The 24,545-nt window shown below is 43.7% G+C and overlaps 1 protein-coding gene across 3 annotated transcripts in view; it reads right to left on the bottom strand.

The window, feature by feature from the left end:
- The window catches only part of TUBGCP2 (tubulin gamma complex component 2), a 91,050-nt gene that overhangs the window by 15,928 nt on the left and 50,577 nt on the right, over positions 1-24,545 (bottom strand). For all 3 annotated transcript variants that reach the window (XM_084634492.1, XM_084634491.1, XM_084634490.1), the window contains exons 9-14: positions 23,099-23,244; positions 20,127-20,307; positions 17,508-17,688; positions 16,591-16,763; positions 13,524-13,652; positions 149-269 (exon numbers count right to left, since the gene is read on the bottom strand). In XM_084634492.1, the coding sequence (XP_084490618.1) occupies positions 149-269; positions 13,524-13,652; positions 16,591-16,763; positions 17,508-17,688; positions 20,127-20,307; positions 23,099-23,244 (931 nt within the window). The remainder of the gene's footprint in view (positions 1-148; positions 270-13,523; positions 13,653-16,590; positions 16,764-17,507; positions 17,689-20,126; positions 20,308-23,098; positions 23,245-24,545) is intronic.

Raw genomic sequence — 24,545 nt, 5'->3', positions numbered from 1 at the left:
GTAACTGTTTTCTGGAGAACGGTATATTTAAATATTTACTTTAAGTAACTGAAATCTGATTTTTTTCTTAAACAAGAGGGATAAGAGTAACAGTTCGGTGACTTGGGACTCTTGTCCATCTGGCCACAGGTCAAACCACTAAACTCACCGATTTCAAGTTTTTCTCAAGGATATGCCATGTTGGTTCCATCACTTCAAACATCATATAATACTGGATATTCTGTACAAAATTCAGCATCCGCTGTCGTAGTGTGAAAGCACCAGCAAACCTGAAAGAGGCAACAAGCTGCAAGCTCAGAGATGGGAACTGGCACTGGCATTGACTTTAGAGAGGCAGGTGAAGCACAACTGAAGACAACCATACAGAAGACAGGAAATAAAACGTTTGCTCACCTTCTCGTAACTTGTTCTTCGAGATGTGTTGCTCACATCCATTCCAATTAGCTGCCCGTGCACTGCATGCACAGTTCACCAGAAAGTTTTTCCCTTAGCAGCATGCATCGGGTCAGCTCTGGAGCCCCCTAGAGTCATGCCTTCATGGCACCGCATATAGGGCCCTGCTGACCCGCCACCTCTCCAGGTTCTTCTTGTCGGATACTCCAACAGAGGGGAAAGCGGGTGGGTTTGGAATGGATATGAGCAACACATGTCGAAGAACAACAGTTAAAAGAAGGTGAGTGACTGTTTTTTCTTCTTCTTCGAGTGCTTGCTCAAATCAATTCCAATTAGGTGACTCCCAAACCTTACCTAGGAGGTGGGGCTGGAGTTTATGGAATCACTGATTGAAGCACAGCCCTGCTGAACACTGCATTGTCCCTGGCTTCCTGGGTGATGGCGTAATGTGAAGTAAAGGTGTGGACCGAAGATCACGTAGCCGCTCTACATATCTCCTGGATCGGTACCAGGGCCAGGAAGGCCAATGAAGATGCTTGAGCTCTGGTGGAGTGTGCAGCCAGAGAGGGGGCAGGGACCTTTGCGAGACTGTAGCAAACCCAGATACAGGATGTGATCCATGATGATATCCTTTGCGTGGACACTGGGAGGCCTTTCACCCTGTCCGCTACCGCAACAAACAGCTGGTTTGACTTGCGGAACGGCTTAGTTCATTCAACATAAAAGGCCAATGCATGCCGCACATTCAAGGAATGGAGCCTCTGCTCGTAGCTACTAGCATGGGGTTTCTCGAAAAAGACTGGAAGGAATAGGTCTTGATTGGCATGGAAATTTGAGACCACCTTCAGGAGGAACACCAGGTGAGGTTGTAGTTGCACCTTATCTTTGTAAGAAATGGTATATGGGGGGTCAGATGCGAGAGCCTTGAGCTTGGACACCCTTCTGGCTGATGTTATTGCCGCCAAAAAAGCCACCTTGTAGGAAAGGTAGAGAAGTGAGCACGTCGCTAGGGGCTCGAATGGGGGCCCCCCAATCAACCTCAAGAGTACCAAGTTAAGGTCCCATGTGTGAGGTGGGCCACCGAATATGAGGATATAACCTGTCCAACCCCTTGAGGAACCACTGCACCATTTCGTTAGTGAAGATGGTGCGTCCATGCTCTCCTGGGTGAAAAGCTGAGATGGCAGCCAGGTGAACCTTTATCGAGGAGTGAGACAAAACCTGCTGTTTCAGCTTTAGGAGGTAGTCCAAGATAAAGGGGACCGACAATTGTGTTGGAGGGATACGACTCCACAGGCACCAAATTGCAAATCTTTTCCATTTGGCTAGGTAAGTCGCTCTGGTTGAAGGTTTTCTGCTACCCAGAAGAACCTCTCTAATGGGGTCTGAGCATGTGAGCTCTAGCAGGTTCAGCCATACAGTTTCCAAGCTGTGAGGTGGAGAGACTCGAGATTGGGGTGTTGAAGCCTTCTGTGATGTTGAGTGATGATGTCCAGAACAAGCAGTAGAGTGATTGGAGTATCTACCGATAGCTCCAGTAGCATAGCGTACCAATGCTGATGTAGCCAGGATAGTGCCACCAGGATCACTGAGGTTCCAGTGCTCCGGATTTTGAGGAGGATCTTATGAATCAACAATATAGGAGGGAATACGTAGAACAGGCAGCTCTTCCATGGAAGCAGAAATGCATCTGCCAGTGAATCCGGGCTGTGGTTCAGGAAGGAGCAAAAGTGTAGACACTTCCTGTTGGCCCTTGTGGCAAACAGATCTATCTGGGGAACTCCCCACTGCTGGAAGATATTGTTTATTACATCTGGATGGATAGACCACTTGTGATTGTGAAAAGACCTGCTGAGGTGGTCTGCTAGGTCATTTTGCAACCCTGGAAATAGACTCATAGACTTTAAGGTCAGAAGGGACCATTATGATTGCCTAGTCTGACCTCCTGCACAACGCAGGCTACAGAATCTCACCCACCCACTCCTGCAACAAACCCCTCACCTATGTCTGAGCTACTGAAGTCCTCAAATCATGGTTTAAAGACTTCAAGGTGCAGAGAATCCTCCAGCAAGTGACCGGTGCCTGATGCTGTAGAGGAAGGCGAAAAACCCCTAGGGCCTCTGCCAATCTGCCCTGGAGGAAAATTCCTTCCTGACCCCAAATATGGCGATCCGCTAAACCCTGAGCATGTGGGCAAGACTCACCAGCCAGACACCCAGGAAAGAATTCTCTGTAACTCAGATCCTACCCCATCTAACATCCCATCATAGGCCATTGGGCATATTTACCCCTAATAGTCAAAGATCAATTAATTGCCAAAATTAGGCTATCCCATAATACCATCCCCTCCATAAATGTATCAAACTTAGTCTTGAAGACAGATATGTCTTTTGCCCCCACTGCTCCCCTTGGAAGGCTGTTCCAGAACTTCACTCCTCTGATGCTTACAAACCTTCTTCTAATTTCAAAGTTTAAACTTCCTGATGGCCAGTTTATATCCATTTGTTCTTGTGTCCACATTGGTACTGAGCTTAAATAATTCCTCTCCCTCCCTGGTATTTATCCCTCTGATATATTTAAGAGAGCAATCATATCTCCCCTCAGCCTTCTTTTGATTAGGCTAAACAAGCCAAGTTCTTTGAGTCTCCTTTCATAAGACAGGTTTTCCATTCCTCGGATCATCCTAGTAGCCCTTCTCTGTACCTGTTCCAGTTTGAATTCATCCTTCTTAAACATGGGAGACCAGAACTGCACACAGAATTCCAGATGAGGTCTCACCAGTGCATTATGTAAGGGTACTAACACCTCCTTATCTCTACTGGAAATACCTTGCCTGATGCATCCCAAGACTGCATTAGCTTTTTTCACGGCCACATCACATTGACAGCTCATAGTCATCCTGTGATCAACCAATACCCTGAGATCCTTCTCCTCCTCTGTTACTTCCAACTGATGAGTCCCCAGTTTATAACAAAAATTCTTGTTATTAATCCCTAAATGCATGACCTTCCACTTTTCACTATTAAATTTCATCCTATTACTATTACTCCAGTTTACAAGGTCATCCAAGATCTTCCTGTAGGATATCCCGGTCCTTTTCTGTATTGGTAATACCTCCCAGCTTTGTGCCATCCGGAACTTTATTAGCACACTCCCACTTTTTGTGCCAAGGAGATTAAATAAGACTGGTCCCCAAACCGATCCCTGAGGAACTCCACTAGTAACCTCCTTCCAGCCTGACAGTTCACCTTTCAGTGTGACCCGTTGTAGTCTCCCCTTTAACCAGTTCCTTATCCACCTTTCAATTTTCATATTGATCCCCATCTTTTCCAATTTAACTAATAATTCCCCATGTAGAACCGTATCAAATGCTTTACTGAAATTGAGGTAAATTAGATCCACTGTGTTTTCTTTGTCTAAAAAATCTGTTACCTTCTCAAAGAAGGAAATCAGGTTGGTTTGCCATGATCTACCTTTTGTAAAACCATGTTGTATTTTGTCCCAATTATCATTGACCTCCATGTCCTTAACTACTTTCTCCTTCAAAATTTTTTCTAAGACCTTGCATACTACAGATGTCAAACCAACAGGCCTGTAGATACCCGGATCACTTCCAAAAGTACGCTTCCAAAGGTATGGAGTGTGCTATGCAGAACTTCCAGAGCTTGAGGGCTTCCTGACACAGGGGAGAGGAGTGTACTCCCCCATCTGTTGATATAAAACATCACTGTTGTATTGTCTGTCAGGGACAATATGCACTTGCCCTCCAGGAGAGGACGAAAGGCCTGACATGCCAGTTGGACTGCCCTGAGCTTCCTTACATTGATGTGAAGCATCAGTTCCTCCTGAGACCAGAGGCCCTGAGTTCTGTGCTCCCCTAGGTGTGCCCTCCACCCAATGGCTGAGGTGTCGGTGGTCAGACATAGGGATGGACAAGGTTTGGAGAATGCAACCCCTGCACATACCAACTGCAGGTCAAGCCACCAGTGAAGAGATTTGAGAACCTCCGGTGGAAGGGTAACCACCATGTCTAGACTGTGCCTGTTTGGTCGATACACCAATGCTAGCCAAGCTTGGAGAGGTCCGAGTCTGAGCCTCACATGTTGCACTACATATGTGCAAGATGCAGAGTTTTAAGTAACTCCTTACTGTGGTTACAGAGAATTGTTTGAGGTCCTGTATGATGTTGTGAATGGCCTGGAAGTGGGATTGAGGCAAGAACGTTCTGGCCTGTGTTGAGTCTAGCACTGCCCCTATGAACTCTATTCTCTGAGTAGGGGTGAGCGGTGACTTTTGAGTGTTTAGGAAGAGGCCCAATGCGTTGAAGGTGGATCTTATGAGGGAGACATGCTGATCCACTTGTGTTCTGGACCGGCCCTTGACTAGACAGTAATCTAGGTAAGGAAATATCTGAACCTGCCTTTTCCGCAGAAAAGTGGCCACGACGGCCATACATTTGGTGAGCACCTGAGGTGCTGATGATAGGCCGAACGCTAGCACTGTGAATTGGTAGTGGGAACTCCTGACTGTAAGCCTTAAGAAGTGCCTGTGGGACAGGATTACGGCAATGTGGAAGTATGCATCGTTCAAGACAAGGTCAGCATACCAATCTCCTGGATCTAGGGAGGGGATGATAGTGGCCAAAGAAACCATTCAGAAGTTTAGTTTCTTAACGAACCTGTTGAGATTGTGCAGGTCCAAGCTGGGTCTGAGGCCCCCTATTGCTTTTGGTATTAGGAAACACCAGGAGTAAAACCCCTTTCCCCTGAGATCCAGCTGAACCTCCTCCGCAGCCCCCACCGATAGGAGGGTTTGTACCTCAAGGACGAGAAGTTGCTCGTAAGAAGAGTCCCCGAAGAGGGACAGGGAAGGGGGGCGGGAGGGAAGGGGGGGCGGGAGGCAGGGGGTGAGGAAAATTTGAGAGAATATCCCACTCCTGCCATGCAGAGGACCCAACAATCTGAGGTAATTTGGGACCATGCTCGGTAGCAATGGGACAGACATTCCGAAAACATGAAAGAAGGATCCAGTTGAGAGGTTGGTATAATGCTTTCGGGCGCATCCTCAAAAGGTCTGCCAAGGGCCTGGTGGCTGCCTGGATGACCCAAATCCCCTGTTATTTGGGGTTTGGCGATGGTGGTTCTGATTTCTGGGATGCCTACGGTTCTGGTCCTGCCTAGACTGCCCCTGGTATGGTCGTGTCATGGGCTGAGGCCTAAATTGTCTACGCTGGGTGGCAGAGGTGTGCAGTCCCAGCAATCTCAGAGTGTCTTTCAAACTGTGGAGTCTCAAATCCATTTTCTCTGAAAATAATGTGGACCCTTCAAACAGTTGGTCCTGAATTGCCTGTTGGACCTCCCTGGGGAGGCCCAAGGCCTGCAGACAGAAGCAACGGAGCATTGCGATGCCCGAAGACAACGTCCACGTTGCGGAGTCCGCCGAGTCTAATGCCGCTTGCAGCAACATCCTCGTGACCGTTTTGCCCTCATCAACGAGAGCTGAGAATTCCAACTTAGAATCCAGTGGGACAAGGTCCGAGAATTTGGACCCTGCATCCCATGTCTTAAAGTTATAATGGCTAAGGATCGCTTGTTGGTTTGCGATATGAAGCTGGAGCCCTCCAGGGGAATATATCTTCCTCCTGAAGAGGTCCAGCTTCTTTGCACCCTTAGCTCGAGGAGTAAACCCTTGTTGCCCTTGCCTCTCCCACATGTTAACAGCTGCCATTACCAATGAGTCTGGTGAGGGGTGGGTAAACAAATATTCATAGTCCTTCGAAGGCACAAAGTACTTTCTCTCAACTCCTTAGCTGTAGGAACCAGAGAAGATGGTGTTTTCCAAAGAGCTTTTTTGTTCTCCTTAATAGTCTTTATCAGGGGAAGGGCCAGCCTGGTGGATCCTGCTGGGGATAAAACGTCCACCATTGGATTGGACACATCAGTGACCTCCTCCATCTGTATCCCGAGGTTCTGAGCGACCCGCCTCAGAAGTTCAAGGTGGGCTCTGTTGTCAGGAAGGGGAGGCCCTAAGGATGTTCCTGCCACTGCCTCATCTGGAGACGAGGATGATGAGTCCCAAACATGGGAGGGACCCTCCTGTCCACCCAGCTCCTCAAAACACTGCGGCTCTTTCCCCAAGTCGGAGTCTGCCTTGATGCTGGCCCCGGTCGCAGCGGCAGTTACGGTACCGTCCGTGGTACTAAGTGTAGCTGCGGTGCCGGGTACAGTGCCAGATGTGCTGTCAATGCCAGGCGCGGTACCGACTGTGGTGCTGGTGGTGGTGGCTGATGCCCAGAGAAATCCCTGGCTCTAGATGCAGTCCTTCTCTCAGACGCGACCGAAAAGGAGCGTACAGAGGTGGACTCCTGAAGTAGTGGATAGTTCTCTGAAAACATCCACTCAAAAAAGCAGTCAACAAGCAAACAGAATTTGGGAATCATTAAGAAAGGGGACAGATAAAAAGACAGAAAATACTGTATTGCTTCTATATAAATCCAATGGTATGCCCACATCTTGAATACTGCATGCAGAGGTGGTCACCCCATCTCAAAAAAGATATATTGGAATTGGAAAAGGTTCAGTAAAGGACAACAAAAATGATTAGGAGTATGGAATGGCTTCTGTATGAGGAGAGATTAATAAGACTGGGACTTTTTAGCTTGGAAAAAAGAGACGACTAAGGGGGATATGATAGACGTCTATGAAATCATGGCAGGTGTGGAGAAAGTAAATAAGGAAGTGTTATTTACTCCGCCTCATAACACAAGACCTAAGGGTCACCAAATTAAATTAACAGACAGCAGGTTTAAAACAAACAAAAGGAAGTACTTTTTTAAACAACCCACAGTCAACCTGTGGAACTCTTTGCTGGAGGATGTTGTGAAGGCCAAGACTATAATAGGGTTAAAAAAAGAACTAGATAAATTCATGGAGAATAGGTCCATCAATAACCATTAGCCAGGACAGGCAGGGATGGTGTCCCTAGCATCTGTTTGCCAGAAGCTGGGAAAGGGCGACAGGGAATGGATCACTTGATGATTACCTGTTCTGTTCATTCTCTCTGGGGCACCTGGCATTGTCCACTGCCGGAAGACAGGATACTGGGCTAGATGGACCTTTGGTCTGACCCGGTATGCCTGTTCTTATGTTAATTCAAAAACTCTTCAGAGGTGTATGCTTCAATATCATTGCCAAATAAATCTTTAAAAAATTATGAATAAGACAATGGATTTCATCTTCCAATTCTTTCACCATCTGTGAAAAGCACAGGTTTACATAGTACCCATATTTCCGTGCATATTTTCTGCTAGGCTGGGACTATAGCATGGTTGCCCAGACAGACTAAATTTCCCAGCCTGCCTTGCTCTCCTGCTTCCAAGAGAGAGAGACTGGCTGGAATCACCAAGGGCTACCATGATTTTCCTCACACTGAGGATGAAGGGAGGTTCTAGTCCACACTGTTCATGGAACTCCAACCTTGGGCCTTAAGGCTAGGGACCACTGCATGTGCTCCTCCATGAATTTCAGAGTGCCTCCCTGAGACCATTTCTGTCCCCTGAGAGAAATCACCAACCATTACACCTGCAAACCTGAGACAAGGCAGTACAGCCCAGGAGAGATCTCATTCATTTTAAGGCCTAGAGACCATTACAAGGGTACTTTCAGACAAACAGAATTACAAGGTACTTTAATAAAATTTTCCTTCTCTAAAGATTCTGAGTTGTCCATGAACTGTGCTTGGTGCAAATCAGAAAGGGGCATGTTAAGAATCTTAGTACCTTCAGGGTATTCTGAGCTGACCCAGTCTCTGGTGTAAAGTAGGGTAGCCCCATGGCTACCAGTTATCCACAGACCCCAAAGGGCCATTAAAGCAACAGGGAATCACCAGGGAAGGTTTGTTATTAACTGTGATGGAGGAATAAAGCAGCTCCCCAAATCAAAATCCTTAATTGCAGCCAGCTCACATTGCAAAAGAAACAATTATTTTAGCAGTGAGAGAGTTTGGGTTCATGTCTTGGAAACAGTTTCTGCAGGACTGACAGACCAAAGCAACAATTGCTTTGTACATATATAGAGGAGAAACTGTGTGTCTGGCTTTCATACATCTGGAAAAGAAACATCCCTGGGAAAGGCAGACATGGCCCTTCCTCAGATCAAATGGGCTCTGACACAGAGGTAACTATGCTTTAGATCAGCTAGGTCATAACAATGCAAAACGCATGAGACAACCTTTTAAGACCTGGTCTTCTTAGTGACAAGAAGGAAACAGGATCAAATGAAAGAAGTAGTTATGTGGCCTGTGAAGTATTGCAGCCAGGACCAGTAAACCCACCAAGCACATTAATTCCAGCACAGAGTGCTAGGATGTAGTACCAGAGATTTGGTTGATTTCCCCTAAACCCTGGCTGTCTCCACTATCAAGCTCTTGGGTGACAGTGGGAGAGACAGCCAGAGGAAGAAGGGGTTACTAACCTTGTGCAGTAACTGTGGTTCTTCGAGATGAGAGTCCTTAGGGATGCTCTACTGTAAGTGTACCTGCATCCATGCGCTTTTGATCAGAGATTTTAGGTAGCAGTCTCCAATCGGCCCGCACTTGTGCTCTCCCTGTCTTGTTCCTTGTCTTGAGGCTATCTAGCCCTGTGCAGGCAAACTGCCCTTAGTTCCTTCTCTTTATTGAGAACTCCAAAGTAGAGGGGAGGAAGGCGGGTCGCGGAGCACCCATGGGGACACACATCTCGAAGAACCACAGTTACTGCACAAGGTGAGTAACCCATGTGATAAATGAGAGGGGGGATAGCGCCCTTTTGTGGACACCCAGCCAGCCAATTGGCTATAGAATCCCTCTTGGTGGTTGTTCTCTATGTGCTTTACCTGTAAAGGGTTAACAAGCCCACAGGTAAAAGGAATGGAGTGGGCACCTGTCAAGGTTCCTTCCCCACTCTGAACTTTAGGGTACAGATTTGGGGACCTGCATGAAAGACCCCCTAAGCTTATTCTTACCAGCTTAGGTTAAAAACTTCCCCAAGGTACAAACTTTGCCTTGTTCTTGAACCCTATGTTGCCACCACCAAGCGTGTTAAACAAAGAACAGAGAAAGAGCCCACTTGGAGACGTCTTCCCCCCAAAATATCCCCCCAAGCCCTAGGGGAAGGCTTGATAAAAATCCTCACCAATTTGTACAGGTGAACACAGACCCAAACCCTTGGATCTTAAGAACAATGAAAAAACAATCAGGTTCTTAAAAGAAGAATTTTAATTAAAGAAAGGGTAAAAGAATCACCTCTGTAAAATCAGGATGGTAAATACCTTACAGGGTAATCAGATTCAAAACATAGAGAATCCCTCTAGGCAAAACCTTAAGTTACAAAAAGACACAAAAACAGGAATATACATTCCATTCTGCACAGCTATTTTACCAGCCATTAAACAAAAGAAAATCTAATGCATTTCTAGCTATATTACTTACTAACTTTTTACAGGAGTTCTGAGCTGCATTCCTGATCTGTTCCCGGCAAAAACATCACACAGACAGACAGACCCTTTGTTCCCCCCCACTCCAGCTTTGAAAGTATCTTGTCTCCTCATTGGTCATTTTGGTCACGTGCCAGTGAGGTTATCTTAGCTTCTTAATGCTTTACAGGTGAAAGGGTTTTGCCTTTGGCCAGGAGGGATTTTATAGCACTGTGGACAGAAAGGTGGTTACCCTTCCCTTTATATTTATGACAGCACCTGCCCAAAAGAGCCAGTGGGAGGGCTAGAACTTTTTAAACTTGGGAAAAAACTCCCCTTTGTCTGTCTGTTGCGATTCTCCGGGAAAGAGGGGAACAGGGAGCAGCTATGCTGTAAGAAGCTTTAAGCCAGACAAGAAAACCATCAGATCATATCTAGAACTACTTTTAACAACCCAAATGTGTAAGTTGATCAAGTATGTTTAGAAAGATGTGATTAGAATTATTTCTGTTTATTTCTTATGGCTAGTGGACTCTGTGCTAACCCCAGATGCTTTTGTTTGCTTGTAACCTTTAAAGCTGAACCCCCAAGAAAGCTATTTTGGACGCTTAATTTTTGGAATTGCTCTTTTAAAATCTACCAAAAGCTCAAATTCCAGATGTATTTTCTTTCTGTTTTTAATAAAATTTACTTTTTTTAAGGACGGGATTGGATTTTTGGTGTCCTAAGGGGTTTGTGCATATGTTGTTTAATTAGCTGGGGGTAACAGCTAATTTCCTTTGTTTTCTTTCTCAGCTCTTCCCGGTGTGTGTGTGTGTGTGTGTGTGTGTGAAAGGGCTTGAGGGTATCCCACAGGGAGGAATTCCCAAGTGCGCCTTCCTGGGTTCCAAGGGGTTTGCATTTGGGTGGTGGCAACGTTTACCAAGCCAAGGTCAGAGAAAAGCTGTAACCTTGGGAGTTTAATACAAGCCTGGAGTGGCCAGTATTAATTAAAATCCTTGAAGGACCCCACCTTCTGCACTCAAAGTGCCAGAGTGGGGAATCAGCCTTGACACCCATTCTTTCTTCTTTGAGTAGTATCGTTATGGGTGCTCCACTGTGGGTGACTCTACAGCGGTATTCCTGATGGAGCGGTGGGGCTTCACAGTTGATACTGATACTAATACTGTGGAGGCAAACATAACATCACATGCTGAGTCATGGGTAACTGCATAATGTTCTGAAAATATATGAGTGGATGCCCACGTTGCTGCTCTGCATATTTCTGTAATGGGAACATTTTTGATGAAGGCTACAGAAGTGGAAACGGATCTCATGGAATGCGTTTGGACTCCAGATGGAGGTTGCAGATTGCAGGCATGATAGCAATAGTTAATGCAGTTTGATATTCATCTGGAGTCTCTGATTTAATATTGCAGATCACTTGAATCTGACTGCAATTGAGAGGAATAGTTTAGGAGATTTCCTAAAGTCTTTTGTTCTATCCAAATAGAATGCCAAAGCTTTCCTGACATCGAGTGTATGCAATATTGCTTCTCTGTTGCTACGGTGAGGCTTTGGGAAGAAGGTGGGAGGGTGAATGACCTGTTTTATATGGAAGGACAAAGCTATTTTGGAGAGGAACTCTGGGTGTGGTCTCAGTGTGACCTTACCCTTAAAGAAAATTGTGAAGGGAGGGTGTACCATTAGAGCCCCTATTTCCTTGATCCTCTGAGCTGAGGTGATGGCCACTGGAATGCTGTTTTCATAGACAGATGCATAAATGAGCATGTGGCCAGGGATTTGAAAAGGGGTTTTGTTAGGCCCCTGAAGACCAGATTAAGGTCCCATGCTGGTAAGGTACATCTGCTTTGTGGGAAGAGGTTACACATACCCTTGAGGAATCTCTTTGCTGTTGGATGAGCAAATATTGAATATCTATCTTCCGAAAAAAAGCTGTTATGGCTGCAAGAAGCCTGAGGCAATTTCGCACTGTCACAGTGGGATAAACCTTCAGATCTAAAGCACTGGCCAGCATTGTCTAGAATTGTACCCGGGGAAGGAAGACCTTGCTTTTGAAGTGTACAAGACTGCTCCTATGAACTCTATTTTTGTACAGGAGACAGGACTGACTTCTCTGTGTTGGTGCCTAGTGTGCCAAAGGTGGATTGGATCACAATCATGCTGGACAGCACCTGAGCACTGGACCACCCTCTCACCAATCTGTCATCCAGGTAGGGAAACACTTGAATGCCTGATTTTCTGAGGAAAGAAGCCACTGCTACCATATACTTTTGGCTCTGACATATTGCCATATGGAAATGCGCATCTTTTAAGTTGAGGGCAGAATTCCAGTCTCCAGGACCAAGGGAGGGGATAATGGAAGCCAGCATGCCTGTGCAAAACTTTATACTGTTCAAATGTTTGTTGAGGTGTCACAGGTCTAGTGTGGGTCTGAGGCCTCCTTTTGCTTTTGGGATCAGGAAATAGAGGGAATAAGACCCCTTCCCTCTGTTCAACTGTGGATCCTTCTCTGTGGCTCCCAACTGGAGGAGGCACTGCATCTCCCAAAGGAGAGCTTCCTCATGAGAGTGGTCCCTGAAGAGGGACAGGGAAGGGAGTGGGAAGGGGGGATCGAAATGAACTAAAGGGTCTATACACTGTGCTTCAGACCCACTGGTCTGTGGTGATGCAAGAACAAACACTCGGGTAGTGTGATAGCTGGTTGGTAAACAGAGGAATAGGAGAGGTTGGCAGTACGGAAACTGGTAGGCTGTCTTTGATAAACACATCATAGTGTTTGCTTTGCACTCCCAGATTGCCAAGATGAACTAGCAGCTTCTGAAGAAAGGGGAGGTCTTCCGCTATATCTTCTGCTCTTCTTTCTCGCTAGGTCCTAGTGGCAAGGTGTGAAAGCAAAATAGTGTGACTGCTGAAGACAAAACTTCTTTTTCTTTGGGGCAGGTATATATGTGCCCAAAGATCTGAGTGTTGACCTGGAGTCTTTCAGGCTATGCGGCTTGTCATGTAGACTGCTTGGAGAAAAAGGGATGATCCTTCACAGGGAAAGTCTGTTCGACCTCTTGAGGGAGACCTAATGACTGGAGCCATGAACATCTGTATATTGAAATGGCCGATGTCATGCCTTGACAGCAGAGTCAGCAGCATCCAACCCCACCTGAAATGATGTTCTAGCCAATAACTTTCCCTCATCCAGCAACCGAGAAATTCTTGTCTTGCATCCTTTGACTTGGTCTACAAATTTTAAACCAGAAGTTAAAGTCATACTGCCCCAGCAGTGCCAGCTGGTTAGTGATCCTGAACTGCAGGCCAGCTTTCTGCCAAACAGGTCAAGTGTTTTACCATACTTTGATTTTGGGGTATACACCTATTGCTCTGTTCTCTTTCTTATTGGTGGCTAAGACCACCAGCGACCTCAGCGGGGGTGGGTACACTTTACTAATATTTTACTAGCACTAAATTCTCTTTAAATAAGAATAACCATCAAGTACAAGGTTTGAATTAATCAACAGGCTTTCTACCAGATGCTGAAATGCTGCTTAAAACAACTTCTCTTCGCTTGGTAAAAACACGTATAATGACTTAGCGAAGGGACCAGAACAGGGGACATTTAAAATGTGTAACCACTAAGAAGAAAAAAAAAAAACTTCACAATGCTCCAATGGGAGAAAAAAGCCATACCACTTAGCCGAATGCAGTGAGTACTCCTTAGCAGCCTTATTGCTGATCCAAACATTGCACAACTGTCTCTCCACATGCTTGCAATAGAACATGTGTCTGAAAAGCATCTGGTATCTGGTTAAAGCTTTCCTGGAAATAGAACACAGGAAGAACAAAAATAATAAAGATTAAACCCCATTCTAATTAGCAGACAAGATAAGGTTGCTCTATACGCCACACACAATACAAAACCACCAAAGCAAGGAAATAAAAAGCTAAGGCATCTAACATGACATACCTTTTACTCCTCCACCCAGAGATGCACTACTCACCACTAAAGCAACCACAATCATAATTGCCCCAGTAGTGATGCCAGCCTTCCAGCACCCCCTCCTCAAACTCCCCAACACCATGAACAGCTAGCCATCCCCACCCCCCACCTGACTGTTCTGCACAGTTCTGAAAAACCACACTCATGCCTGTCTGGGAAAGAGGTGCTGGAAGGCTAGCTGATGCCAAAGCATGCAGCAGCGCACCAACTACACTAAAAACTAATGTTAATGCTTCAACTTTTCACCAAGATTTTTAAGAGAAAAAGGAGAAAGACATGTGGCCAAGGACTAGGCTCTGGACACAGTGACAGTTCCTCTACTTGCTGTCATTGCACTAAAAGTGGGAACAGAGGTGGGTGGGACTGGCACTTCTGTTAATACCTTTGGACGCCAAACGTTCAGTGCCACAAAGAGGCGCTGTGCCCCACCCAATAGATGCAGCTCTCTGCAGAGTTCTAAAGCTCTGCAGCAGGGACCTGCATCCCAAAAGCAGAAACATGAAGGGACCACCTCACAGAACATTTGCATTTTAAGTACAGCCCTCGTAACAGAGCAGACTTTAGTCTAGAGCCTCTCCAACTACGGAAGAAAAAAGAGTCAGACACCTGGAGGCTGTGGTACTTTTGCTGACAATCATAGAATCATAGAATATCAGGGTTGGTAGGGACCTCTGGAGGCCATCTAGTCTAACCCCCTGCTCAAAGCAGGAACAATCCCCAACTAAATCATCCCAGCCAGGGTATGTCAAGCCTGACCTTAAAAACTTCTAAGGAAGGAGATTCCACCACCTCCCTAGGTAACACATTCCAGTGTTTCACCACCCTCCTAGTGAAAAAGTTTTTCCTAATATCCAACCTAAACCTCCCCCACTGCAACTTGAGACCATTACTCCTCATTCTGTCATCTGCTACCACTGAGAACAGTCTAGATCCATCCTCTTTGGAACCCCCTTTCAGGTAGCTGAAAGCAGCTATCAAATCCCCCCTCATTCTTCTCTTCCGTAGACTAAACATCCCCAGTTCCCTCAGCCTCTCCTCATAAGTCATGTGTTCCAGTCTCCTAATCATTTTTATTGCCCTCCGCTGGACGTTTTCCAATTTTTCCACATCCTTCTTGTAGCGTGGGGCCCAAAACTGGACACAGTACTCCAGATGAGGCCTCACCAATGTCGAATAGAGTGGAATGATCATTTCCCTTGATATGCTGGCAATGACCCTACTTATACATCCCAAAATGCCATTGGCCTTCTTGGCAACAATGGCACACTGTTGACTCATACCCAGCTTCTTGCTCACTGTAACCCCTAGGTCCTTTTCTGCAGAACTGCTGCCTAGCCATTCGGTCCCTAGTCTGTAGCGGTGCATGGGAATCTTCCGTCCTAAGTGCAGACTCTGCATTGTCCTTGTTGAACCTCATCAGATTTCTTTTGGCCCAATCCTCTAATTTGTCTAGGTCGCTCTGTATCCTATCCCTACCCTCCAGTGAATCTACCTCTCCTCCCAGTTTAGTGTCATCTGCAAACTTGCTGAGGGTGCAATCCACACCAATACTTCTCCCAAGTACTCAGCTCAATGAACTTTTTTACTTAAGCCTAAACCCCAGAATATGGATCTAATTTACACCCACTCTAACCTTCAGAGAGCAGAAATCTTTTCTTTTAAGCACGATTTTTTTTTCAAATGTCCCACAAGCCTGTTGATTTTTAAAAGGTGGGGCCCAGATTAAGGGATATACCATTTTGGTCATTTATTAACAGCTAATTATGGGACCGCAGGTGAACTCATTTTGTTCCTTCCTGTTGAAAAGCAACCTCCTGTCTGTTTGTGTGTCACGGGCAGGATTGCCAGTGTAAAACCAACAGACCCCGGTTGTTGGTGGGCAGGATCGAACCTGGGACCTCTGGAGCTGCATACATGAGCTCTAAGCCATATGGCCCTTAGCTAAGGCTGTAGATCAGACTCAATCTCTCTCTAAGTGGTCTTGGTGCCACTAGACGGGTCAGCGCACCTCACCCAGGAGGTGTGGGGGTTATACCAGCACTTGCTGATGAAGGCAGGAGATTGTGCTGCAGCTTAAGTGGAATTTTCAAACTCTCATAACTTGGTCAAATAAAAACTAACTTTCACCACAACATTCAAGGCATTTCTCAATGACAATGGTTTGCCCATACCACCCCTCCATTTTGTTTCAAGAGCTACTAAAGACATGCCTTTTTTTTAAAATAGAGGAGGAAATTTATTTCCTCAACTCTTCCCTCATTCAAAGAATGGCTGATCCATTTGCTCAAACTTTAAAACAAGAATTCACCTTCAAGCAGAGACCTAACCTGGAATATTTATGCCTGAAAGGCAACCATTTCAGAAAGTTATGAGTGACTGACAACAGGGGATGATGAGGGTTAGACTGGAAATACTTAGGCAATCTTAAGTTATAAAATACGTTGCTAGCATTTCCAGCTAAGTTTTATGTTTTTATATAGTTTAAAACAGAAGCCTGAAATTCGAAAGACACCTCAGGTATTTTGGTCATATAAACCAACCATTTGGCAGAGTTTTAATGCAGATAAAGTCATGGTCTAAGGATCTAACAGGCATAGCAATGGAAGTAAATGACCTCAGTGCTGCCCCTTTACATATCACTAACCTAGGTAGTTTACATCTTTGAAGAAAGAGACATTCTGTCTTGCTTTTTTAACTACTGTATGAGTTCTGTGCAGAAGTAGGTTTGTGTTTTTTCTTTGTGGCCTAATACTTTACCTGTTTATAATGAGTGACAGAGGCCATTTGACAATGTAATCAAAAGAAAATGCTTCTAGGCCACTGAGAGTGAGCTCTGTGGGATCAGCATTGATAATTGCCTTTTCCTGTTTCGTTTCAATGGCCAGCACTCTCAAGAGCTGTGTAATGAGATCATGGGGCATCAAGTCAATCTGTAAAGAAACAAAGAGCAGGAAAAAGATGCTGCTGGACATTTTCTATTATTGTGTAGCTGCAGACATGTGTGGCAATAGGACTGGTCTGAATGCATTGTATGGAATGTTGTTAGATTCATTCTCAAGTCTTGAAAACAACACCCAATTAAGTAATAGCGACTTGTTGGAAGGAATATCATGCTGTTGATGAGCCAATCAGCAGTGTCAGTTCTGTTGACATTAGAGCATGAACAGATAGAAGAATAGTCATTTTGATGTTTTGTGGAGAGATCATTAACTTCAAGAGAGTTAAACAACGAGCAGCAAAGATCCATCTCTGCTGACTGTCAGTTACTACTGGACAGCTAGACTTGAATAAAGGTTCAAAAAGCTCTTGGGACTTTCGTGCTGAAATTTCTGAACATAATAGGTAGACAGATGCTACTAATTGACTCAAACACTTCATTTTATTATTTTGGGCTATGGGGTTCAGAGCTAGGAATAAAAGCAGAAGCACTGTACCCACTCAGCAATACTGTGTCCACCTCATCCTGTCAGCACAGGAGTCAATAATGAAGCAGAAATGGAAGTGGAAAGGAGATTATCCTGAGACAGCTGAAGAGGGCTCTTTCTTCTATCTATATTTTCTGGGATTCTTTGCTTTGCTTTTACAATTTTCTTTAAAGCATATGGATTTTTCTAGGACATGGATGGGCCTCACTGCTCTATTTCAGATTATTTTCTTTTTATATAGACTCTTACCTTTAAATCATCTTTAAATGGGTCTGTGTTGGCAGTGCTCATTCTCAAGGCTAATTCAAGCAAAGCTTCTAATCTAGTAGGTATAATGTCATCTACCGGCTTTTTCAGTTCCTCTTCTGTTAGATCCATGAAGTGAACAAAGAAATCTCCTTGGTCCATTAGGAAGTAGTGCTTTATAGACCTGCTCAACAAAATGCAAAGACAAAAAAGAAGAGAGTTAGAAAGTAAGTTAACTATCTATAATGCTAAATCTAGAAAAAAAGGAGCAAAAGTCATCAGCTCTCAGCCAGTATGCAGGTTCTAATCACAGGAAAATCCACCCTCTACATGATACATACAACTAGAACTATGATTTCTTCCTTTTTCCCCACCCTCAGATCCAGATGTTGTATGTTCAGATTTTATTAAACATTTGTCCCATTCCTGGGCGAAAATTCTTGTGAAAACATGCATTTTACCTTTGGATCAGAACAGTCAGGTGGGGCTCAGCCTAGAGAAGATTCTGCCCCCAGTGACTGACAACCTAACCTTGGTCTACCCAACTGCATCATTCCTGTGCAGCATAGCTGTCCTGGAGGATGAGGATCTCTCTAAAGTAACCAGGGCCCCCCCAATCCATTCAGAGGTATCAATTAGGTGCAGTATCTTGAACTCTACTCTGATGTGAAGGAGCGGAGTTCACAGAACGTGTGTGATATGTTTGCGTAGGCTTTTGCTGCTAATGAGGTGAGCTGCCATGTAGAGTGTCAACTTCAGCCTTCTTGTGGTGGCAGGAGCAAAGGTGAGTCCGGCATGACCCTGAGACTGTGTGTCACCTGGACAATCTGATGCCCTTGATCGCTGGTGAGTTTAGAGTATGAAGTCACTCAAAATGTGCCTCGTCTTATCGTCATTTTTGTCTTCCGTATGTTGAGCCTGAGCCAACTACTCTCATCCATCTATTGATATCTTCCAGGAGCTGAGATATCTTGATGATTGCAGAAATTGAATCAGTGGAGAAGACATACAGTTGTGTCATCTGCATATTGCTGGCACATGAGTGTATGGTGTCTCACTCAGCAAGAACTCAAATAGGTGTTAAAGAGGGAAAGAGTGGAGGACTCTGCATGAGACGGGATGGGTGATGGGGAGCAGTTCCCTATTACAATTCTCTGGGATCTCAACCACAGATAGTACCCAAAACTCTGGTGTTCACCAAACGCACAGCAGGACTCATACACTGAAAGGCTGCTGAGAGATCTAGTAGTATCAGCAAAGAAATTTATTTCCTGTCTAAAATAAGAAGTTGTTCATGTATCAGCCCTGCAGGGCTGTTTCTGAGCAGTGTTCTGGCCTGAAACCTGACTGTGGTACCCAGCACACTGACCGAGGACAGACTCTATCGGAGCTTGGAAGCCAGCAACTTTTCAATGTCTTGGCCAAAAGAGGGGAGGAGATTGGAAACATGACAATGGTTGGCGAACTATTAGCACTAAGTGGAAGCTTTTAAAAGATGGTAGGGTATCTGTAAGCTCTCTTTCAAAGAAGCTTTTATGGTCTTGACCATGAATGACAGTTAGCAGTTTCAGAAGAGATGGGCAAGACACACCTCAGAGCTTCCAGGGCCTCTATTCAGGGGATTGGTCTAAATTCCACCAAGGGAGGTGGGACAGGAGGCAACCTTGGCTCTGGAGAAGTTACCTTTGTTGCAGTGAGGTCCTCTGATTCAAGCAATTTTGTTTGTGAAATAGGCAGAGAGCTCTCTACAGAGATAGGGGCTTTGGTCTGCAGGGATTATGGATCTGTTACGTATCTTACTCCACGGACCAGCTCTGCTGGTCATGATTTGACAAATGCAATTCTATAAGGTTCTTTCAGTTGCCTTTAAGGCTGTAGCAGCTGTTCACAGGTAAGTACTCACTTTTTCAGGGACTGACCACGAAGAATTTGCACCATAGGTGCTCCAGCCTTCTGCTTTCACGCTTTAGTTGATGTGGTCTTTTGGAGAACCACAGTGACCTGTGTGGGCAATATGGGGGAAGGAGCTATTTTAAGGCTTGCTTGTTGAGGTTTCTGGCCAGCAGCTAATTGCAGTGTTCTACAATTGTTGTTTTTAATAGGTTGTTTTTGCACTGGTCCTTTGCCTGGGTGGTTCCCCCAGTAAGTGTCTTCTGAAGGTTCTGAAGGTTTTGAGGGACCAAGAACTGGGTCACACAGGGATCTACAAATATGCTTGACAACTGAAAGTTTCAGATAGAATACATCTGCTGTTGGCTGAATAGATTACATACAACATAAAAGTGCATGATCATAAAAGTGCATGATCAGACTGGACAAATCACTACAAAGCATCCTATTAAGAATGATCCTGCACTGGCCCTGAGGAATACATTGGATGATTTAATACATCTGTGATTCTGTGAATTCCAACTGAGAAATTTTTGACCTAATCCTTGACAGAACCATTTGTTTTTCACATTAAACACATAAATCTAGTTTGTTTTATTTTTGCAGATCAGAATCTCTATTGGAACTGCAATGATGGCAATGGTAACGTGCATGGAAAAAGCCCAAAGGTAAAAAGATCATTACTTCACTATTTACATACAAACTAACATACATTTAGGAAATAAATCAAACCTCAAATGAGCCACAAGTTCTTTTTCCTCCATTAGGAAATCCAGAAGAACCTTGCTAGCATAGTTATAAGCTTTTTCTATTTGCTCCACATATGCTCGCTCTTTCAATGTGTAGATGACCTCTTTAGCCTCAGGGCAGGTAACATCACAACCACATTCTCGAACAACATTTAAATATTTCCCTAAAAGAAAAAAGTGGCAGCTGCTGTTTAGTCTGACTAATAATAATGCAATTAATTTGCACTCTCTCAAACAGGGAGACATTTAGGCCAAAACTTTCAAATAGAAGGGTAACATTTTCAAAAATGTCTATGAGGTTTAGAAGTAAAAAGGACTTAAGCACTTTTAAAAATTTTACCCTAGGTATCTAAAATTAGACTCTTAAATCCACATTTAGGCACTCAGAACTAGCCTGATATCTAGAAATGCTGAGCAACCTTAGCTCTCAATGAAGTCTATGGGAGCTGCAGATACGCAAAACCTTTGAAAAATCAGGGATTATCTCTCAGAAGTGCCCAGCACCTATCACTTCTCATTGAGAACAATGGGCACTGATGGGATTTTGGAGACTTGTGAAAAACTGGATTACTTCATTTATGTGCCTAAATCAGAAGAAAGACCTTTTGAAATTCAGGCTCCTTGTGGGTGCTGAGTTCTTCTGAAAGTCAGGCCCCAGGCTACATGTGAGGATTTCAAAGCAGTTTAGAAAGACTCACAACCCCACTTTTGTGAGGTAAGTATGGATTATAGGACTGTCAATTAATCTCAGTTAACTCACGCGATTAACTCAAAAAAATTAATCACAATTAAAAAAATAATCACGATTAATCACAGTTTTAATAGCACTGTTAAACAATAGATTACCAATTGAAATTTATTCAATATTTTGGATGTTTTTCTACATTTTCATATATTTTATTTCAATTTACAAGACAGTGTATCGTGTATAGTGCATAGTGCTCACTTTATATTATTATTTTTATTACAAATATTTGCACTGTAAAATGATAAAAATAGTATTTTTCAATTCACCTCATACAAGTAGTGTAGTGCAATCTCTTTAACATGAAAGTGCAACTTACAAATGTAGATTTTTTTTTGTTACATAACTGTACTCAAAAACAAAACAATGTAAAACTTTAGAGCCTACAAGTCCATTCAGTCCTACTTTGTTTTCAGCCAATCATTAAGACAAACAAGTTTGTTTACATTTACAGGAGATAATGCTGCCCGCTTCCTATTTACGTCACCTGAAAATGAGAACAGGTGTTCTCATGGCACTGCTGTAGCCAGCATTGCTAGGTATTTACATGCCAGGTATGCTAAACATTTGTATACCCCTTCATGCTTTGGCCACCATTCCAGAGGACAAGCTTCCATGCTGATAACACTCGTTAAAAAAATAATGCCTTAATTAAATTTGTGACCTAACTCCTTGGAGGAGAACTGTATATCTTCTGCTCGGTTTTACCTGCATTCTGCCATATTTTTCGTGTTAAGAACACTTTCACTGCAGATTTGACAAAATGCAAAGAAGGTACCAAAGTGAGATTTCTAAAAGTAGCTACAGCACTCTACCCAAGGTTTACGAATCTGAAGTGCCTTCCAAAATCTGAGAGGGACGGGGTGTGGAGCACGTTTTCAGAAGTCATAAAAGAGCAACAGTCCAATGCGGAAACTACAGAACCCGATCCACCAAAAAAGAAAATCAAACTTTTGATGGGGGCATCCGATTCAAATGATGAAAACAAACATGTGTCAGTCCGCACTGCTTTGGATTTTTATAGAGCAGAACCAGTCATTAGAATGGTTGAAGCATGAAGGGACCTATGAATCTAGCGCATCTGACACACAAATATCTTGTGACGCCGGCTACAACAGTGCCATGTGAACATCTGTTCTCAATTTCAGGTGATGTAAACAAGAAGCGGGCAGCATTATCTCCTGCAAATGTAAACAAACTTGTTTGTCTGAACAACTGGCTGAACAAGAAGTAGGACTGAGTGGACTTCTAGGCTCTAAAGTTTTACATTGTTTTATTTTTTGAGTGCAGTTTCTTTTTGTACATAATTCTACATTTGTAACTTCAACTTTCATGATAAAGAGATTGCACTACAGTACTTGTATTAGGTGAACTGAAAAATATTATTTCTTTTATTTTTACAGAGCAAATATTTGCAATAAAAAATAAATATAAAGTGAGCACTGTACACTTTGTATTCTGTGTTGTTATTGAAATCAATATATTTGAAAATATAGAAAACATCAAAAATATTTAAATACAAGGCATTCTATTATTAAGAGAGCAATTAATTTTTTTAATTGCTTGACAGCCCTAATGGATTATCATCATCACCGTTTTACAGACAAGTAAACTGAGGCACAGTGAAGGGAAATGACATACCCAAGTTTACATACAATGCTAGTGCCAGAGCCAGGAATAGAACTCAGCACTCCCAGGTTCCAATCCTGTGTCTTAACCATTAGTTGATCGTTATTCTCTGGAAGGAGTATGCCAAGGCATACTGTAGTCTTCCCATAATAAAAAAAATGCTGATTAATAGCCCCAAATCATACACTGACAGTTGTAGAAAAGTTGATGTGACTTAACTGAATAGGGGGAGGGATAGCTCAGTGGTTTGAGCACTGTCCTGCTAAACCCAGGGTTGTGAGTTCAATCCTTGAGGGGGCCATTTAGGGATCTGGGGCAAAAACTGGGGATTGGTCCTGCTTTGAGCAGGGCGTTGGACAAGATGATCTCCTGAGGTCCCTTCCAACTCTGATATTCTATGATCACTGACTTTCATTATGCACGTCTGTGCATCTCAAGTGCAATTTAAAATGTTAATGTCGTTTAGTGCAACTATGACCTGAGCAGTAGAAGAATTTATAGCAACCAATCACTTTCATCATGTGTTGTCACTGTACATCTTAGACACTTCTATACATTCAGAGTCACAGTCACTTACTTACCTGTGCTAAGTATCTTGTCAGCCATTTTCTGTAGGAATGATGGAATTTGTTGCTGAACAACAGTATATCTTTGATCCCAATATTTGTCATTATAATCCTCTTGTATCTTCTCCTTCTGCAACTCATGTTCTTCCACCATGAACTCACTGTGCAATTAAATCAGATTTTTTAGATACAACAACAAGTATAAAGAAGATTACTCTTTAACTTGACCTCAAACAGGTAATGTGATCTATCAGAAATGGGAATCCATAAGACTTCTGGCTCTTGGAATATTTCCTAATAAATGTTTCAGGAGCACTGGCGTCTTGATGATTGGTATTCAGTTGTGGCAAGAGAAATGGCAATATGGTGAGTCTCAGTATTGACCTGTAGCTTTCACCAATGGGGAATGTAAATAAGTGAAGCCATATATAAAGCACCATTTGTAATTACGTAATTTCAGAAGACCTCTACCAGGTCTAAACACAATTCAACTACAGTGGAATAAACTAAGAAATTAGCATTAATTTTAGTGAAATATGTACATTCCCTCCACAAGAAAACATGCTTTTCTCAAAGATAAAATATCAATATGAACTATAATTTTTCTAGCATTCTAAAAACGTTATCCAATCATTAAACACACATAATGAAAATATTGCATAATCTGTTACATTACAAAAAAAATGCATCAATAAAAACTTAATTCCAAAAAAATCCAGGATATTTCACATTTCAGTCAATCTCAGCCTGGACCAGTCCACACAAGAGATCCACTTCCTGGACACTACGGTGCTAATAAGCGACGGTCACATAAACACCACCCTATACCGGAAACCTACTGACTGCTATGCCTACCTACATGCCTCCAGCTTTCATCCAGACCACACCACACGATCCATTGTCTACAGGCAAGCTCTACGATACAACCGCATTTGCTTCAACCCCTCAGACAGAGACAAACACCGACAAGATCTCTATCAAGCATTCTTACAACTACAATACCCACCTGCTGAAGTGAAGAAACAGATTGACAGAGCCAGAAGAGTACCCAGAAGTTACCTACTACAGGACAGGCCCAACAAAGAAAATAACAGAACGCCACTAGCCATCACCTTCAGCCCCCAACTAAAACCTCTCCAACGCATCATCAAGGATCTACAACCTATCCTGAAGGATGACCCATCACTCTCACAGTTCTTGGGAGACAGGCCAGTCCTTGCTTACAGACAGCCCCCCAACCTGAAGCAAATACTCACCAGCAACCACATACACACAACAAAAACACTAACCCAGGAACCTATCCTTGCAACAAAGCCCATTGCCAACTGTGTCCACATATCTATTCAGGGGACACCATCATAGGGCCTAATCACATCAGCCACACTATCAGAGGCTCATTCACCTGCACATCCACCAATGTGATATACGCCATCATGTGCCAGCAATGCCCTTCTGCCATGTA

This window comes from Lepidochelys olivacea, assembly GCF_965140295.1.
Source record: "Lepidochelys olivacea isolate rLepOli2 genome assembly, chromosome: 7".
NCBI lineage: Eukaryota > Metazoa > Chordata > Testudines > Cheloniidae > Lepidochelys > Lepidochelys olivacea.
This window is presented reverse-complemented; position numbering and strand designations above follow the sequence as displayed.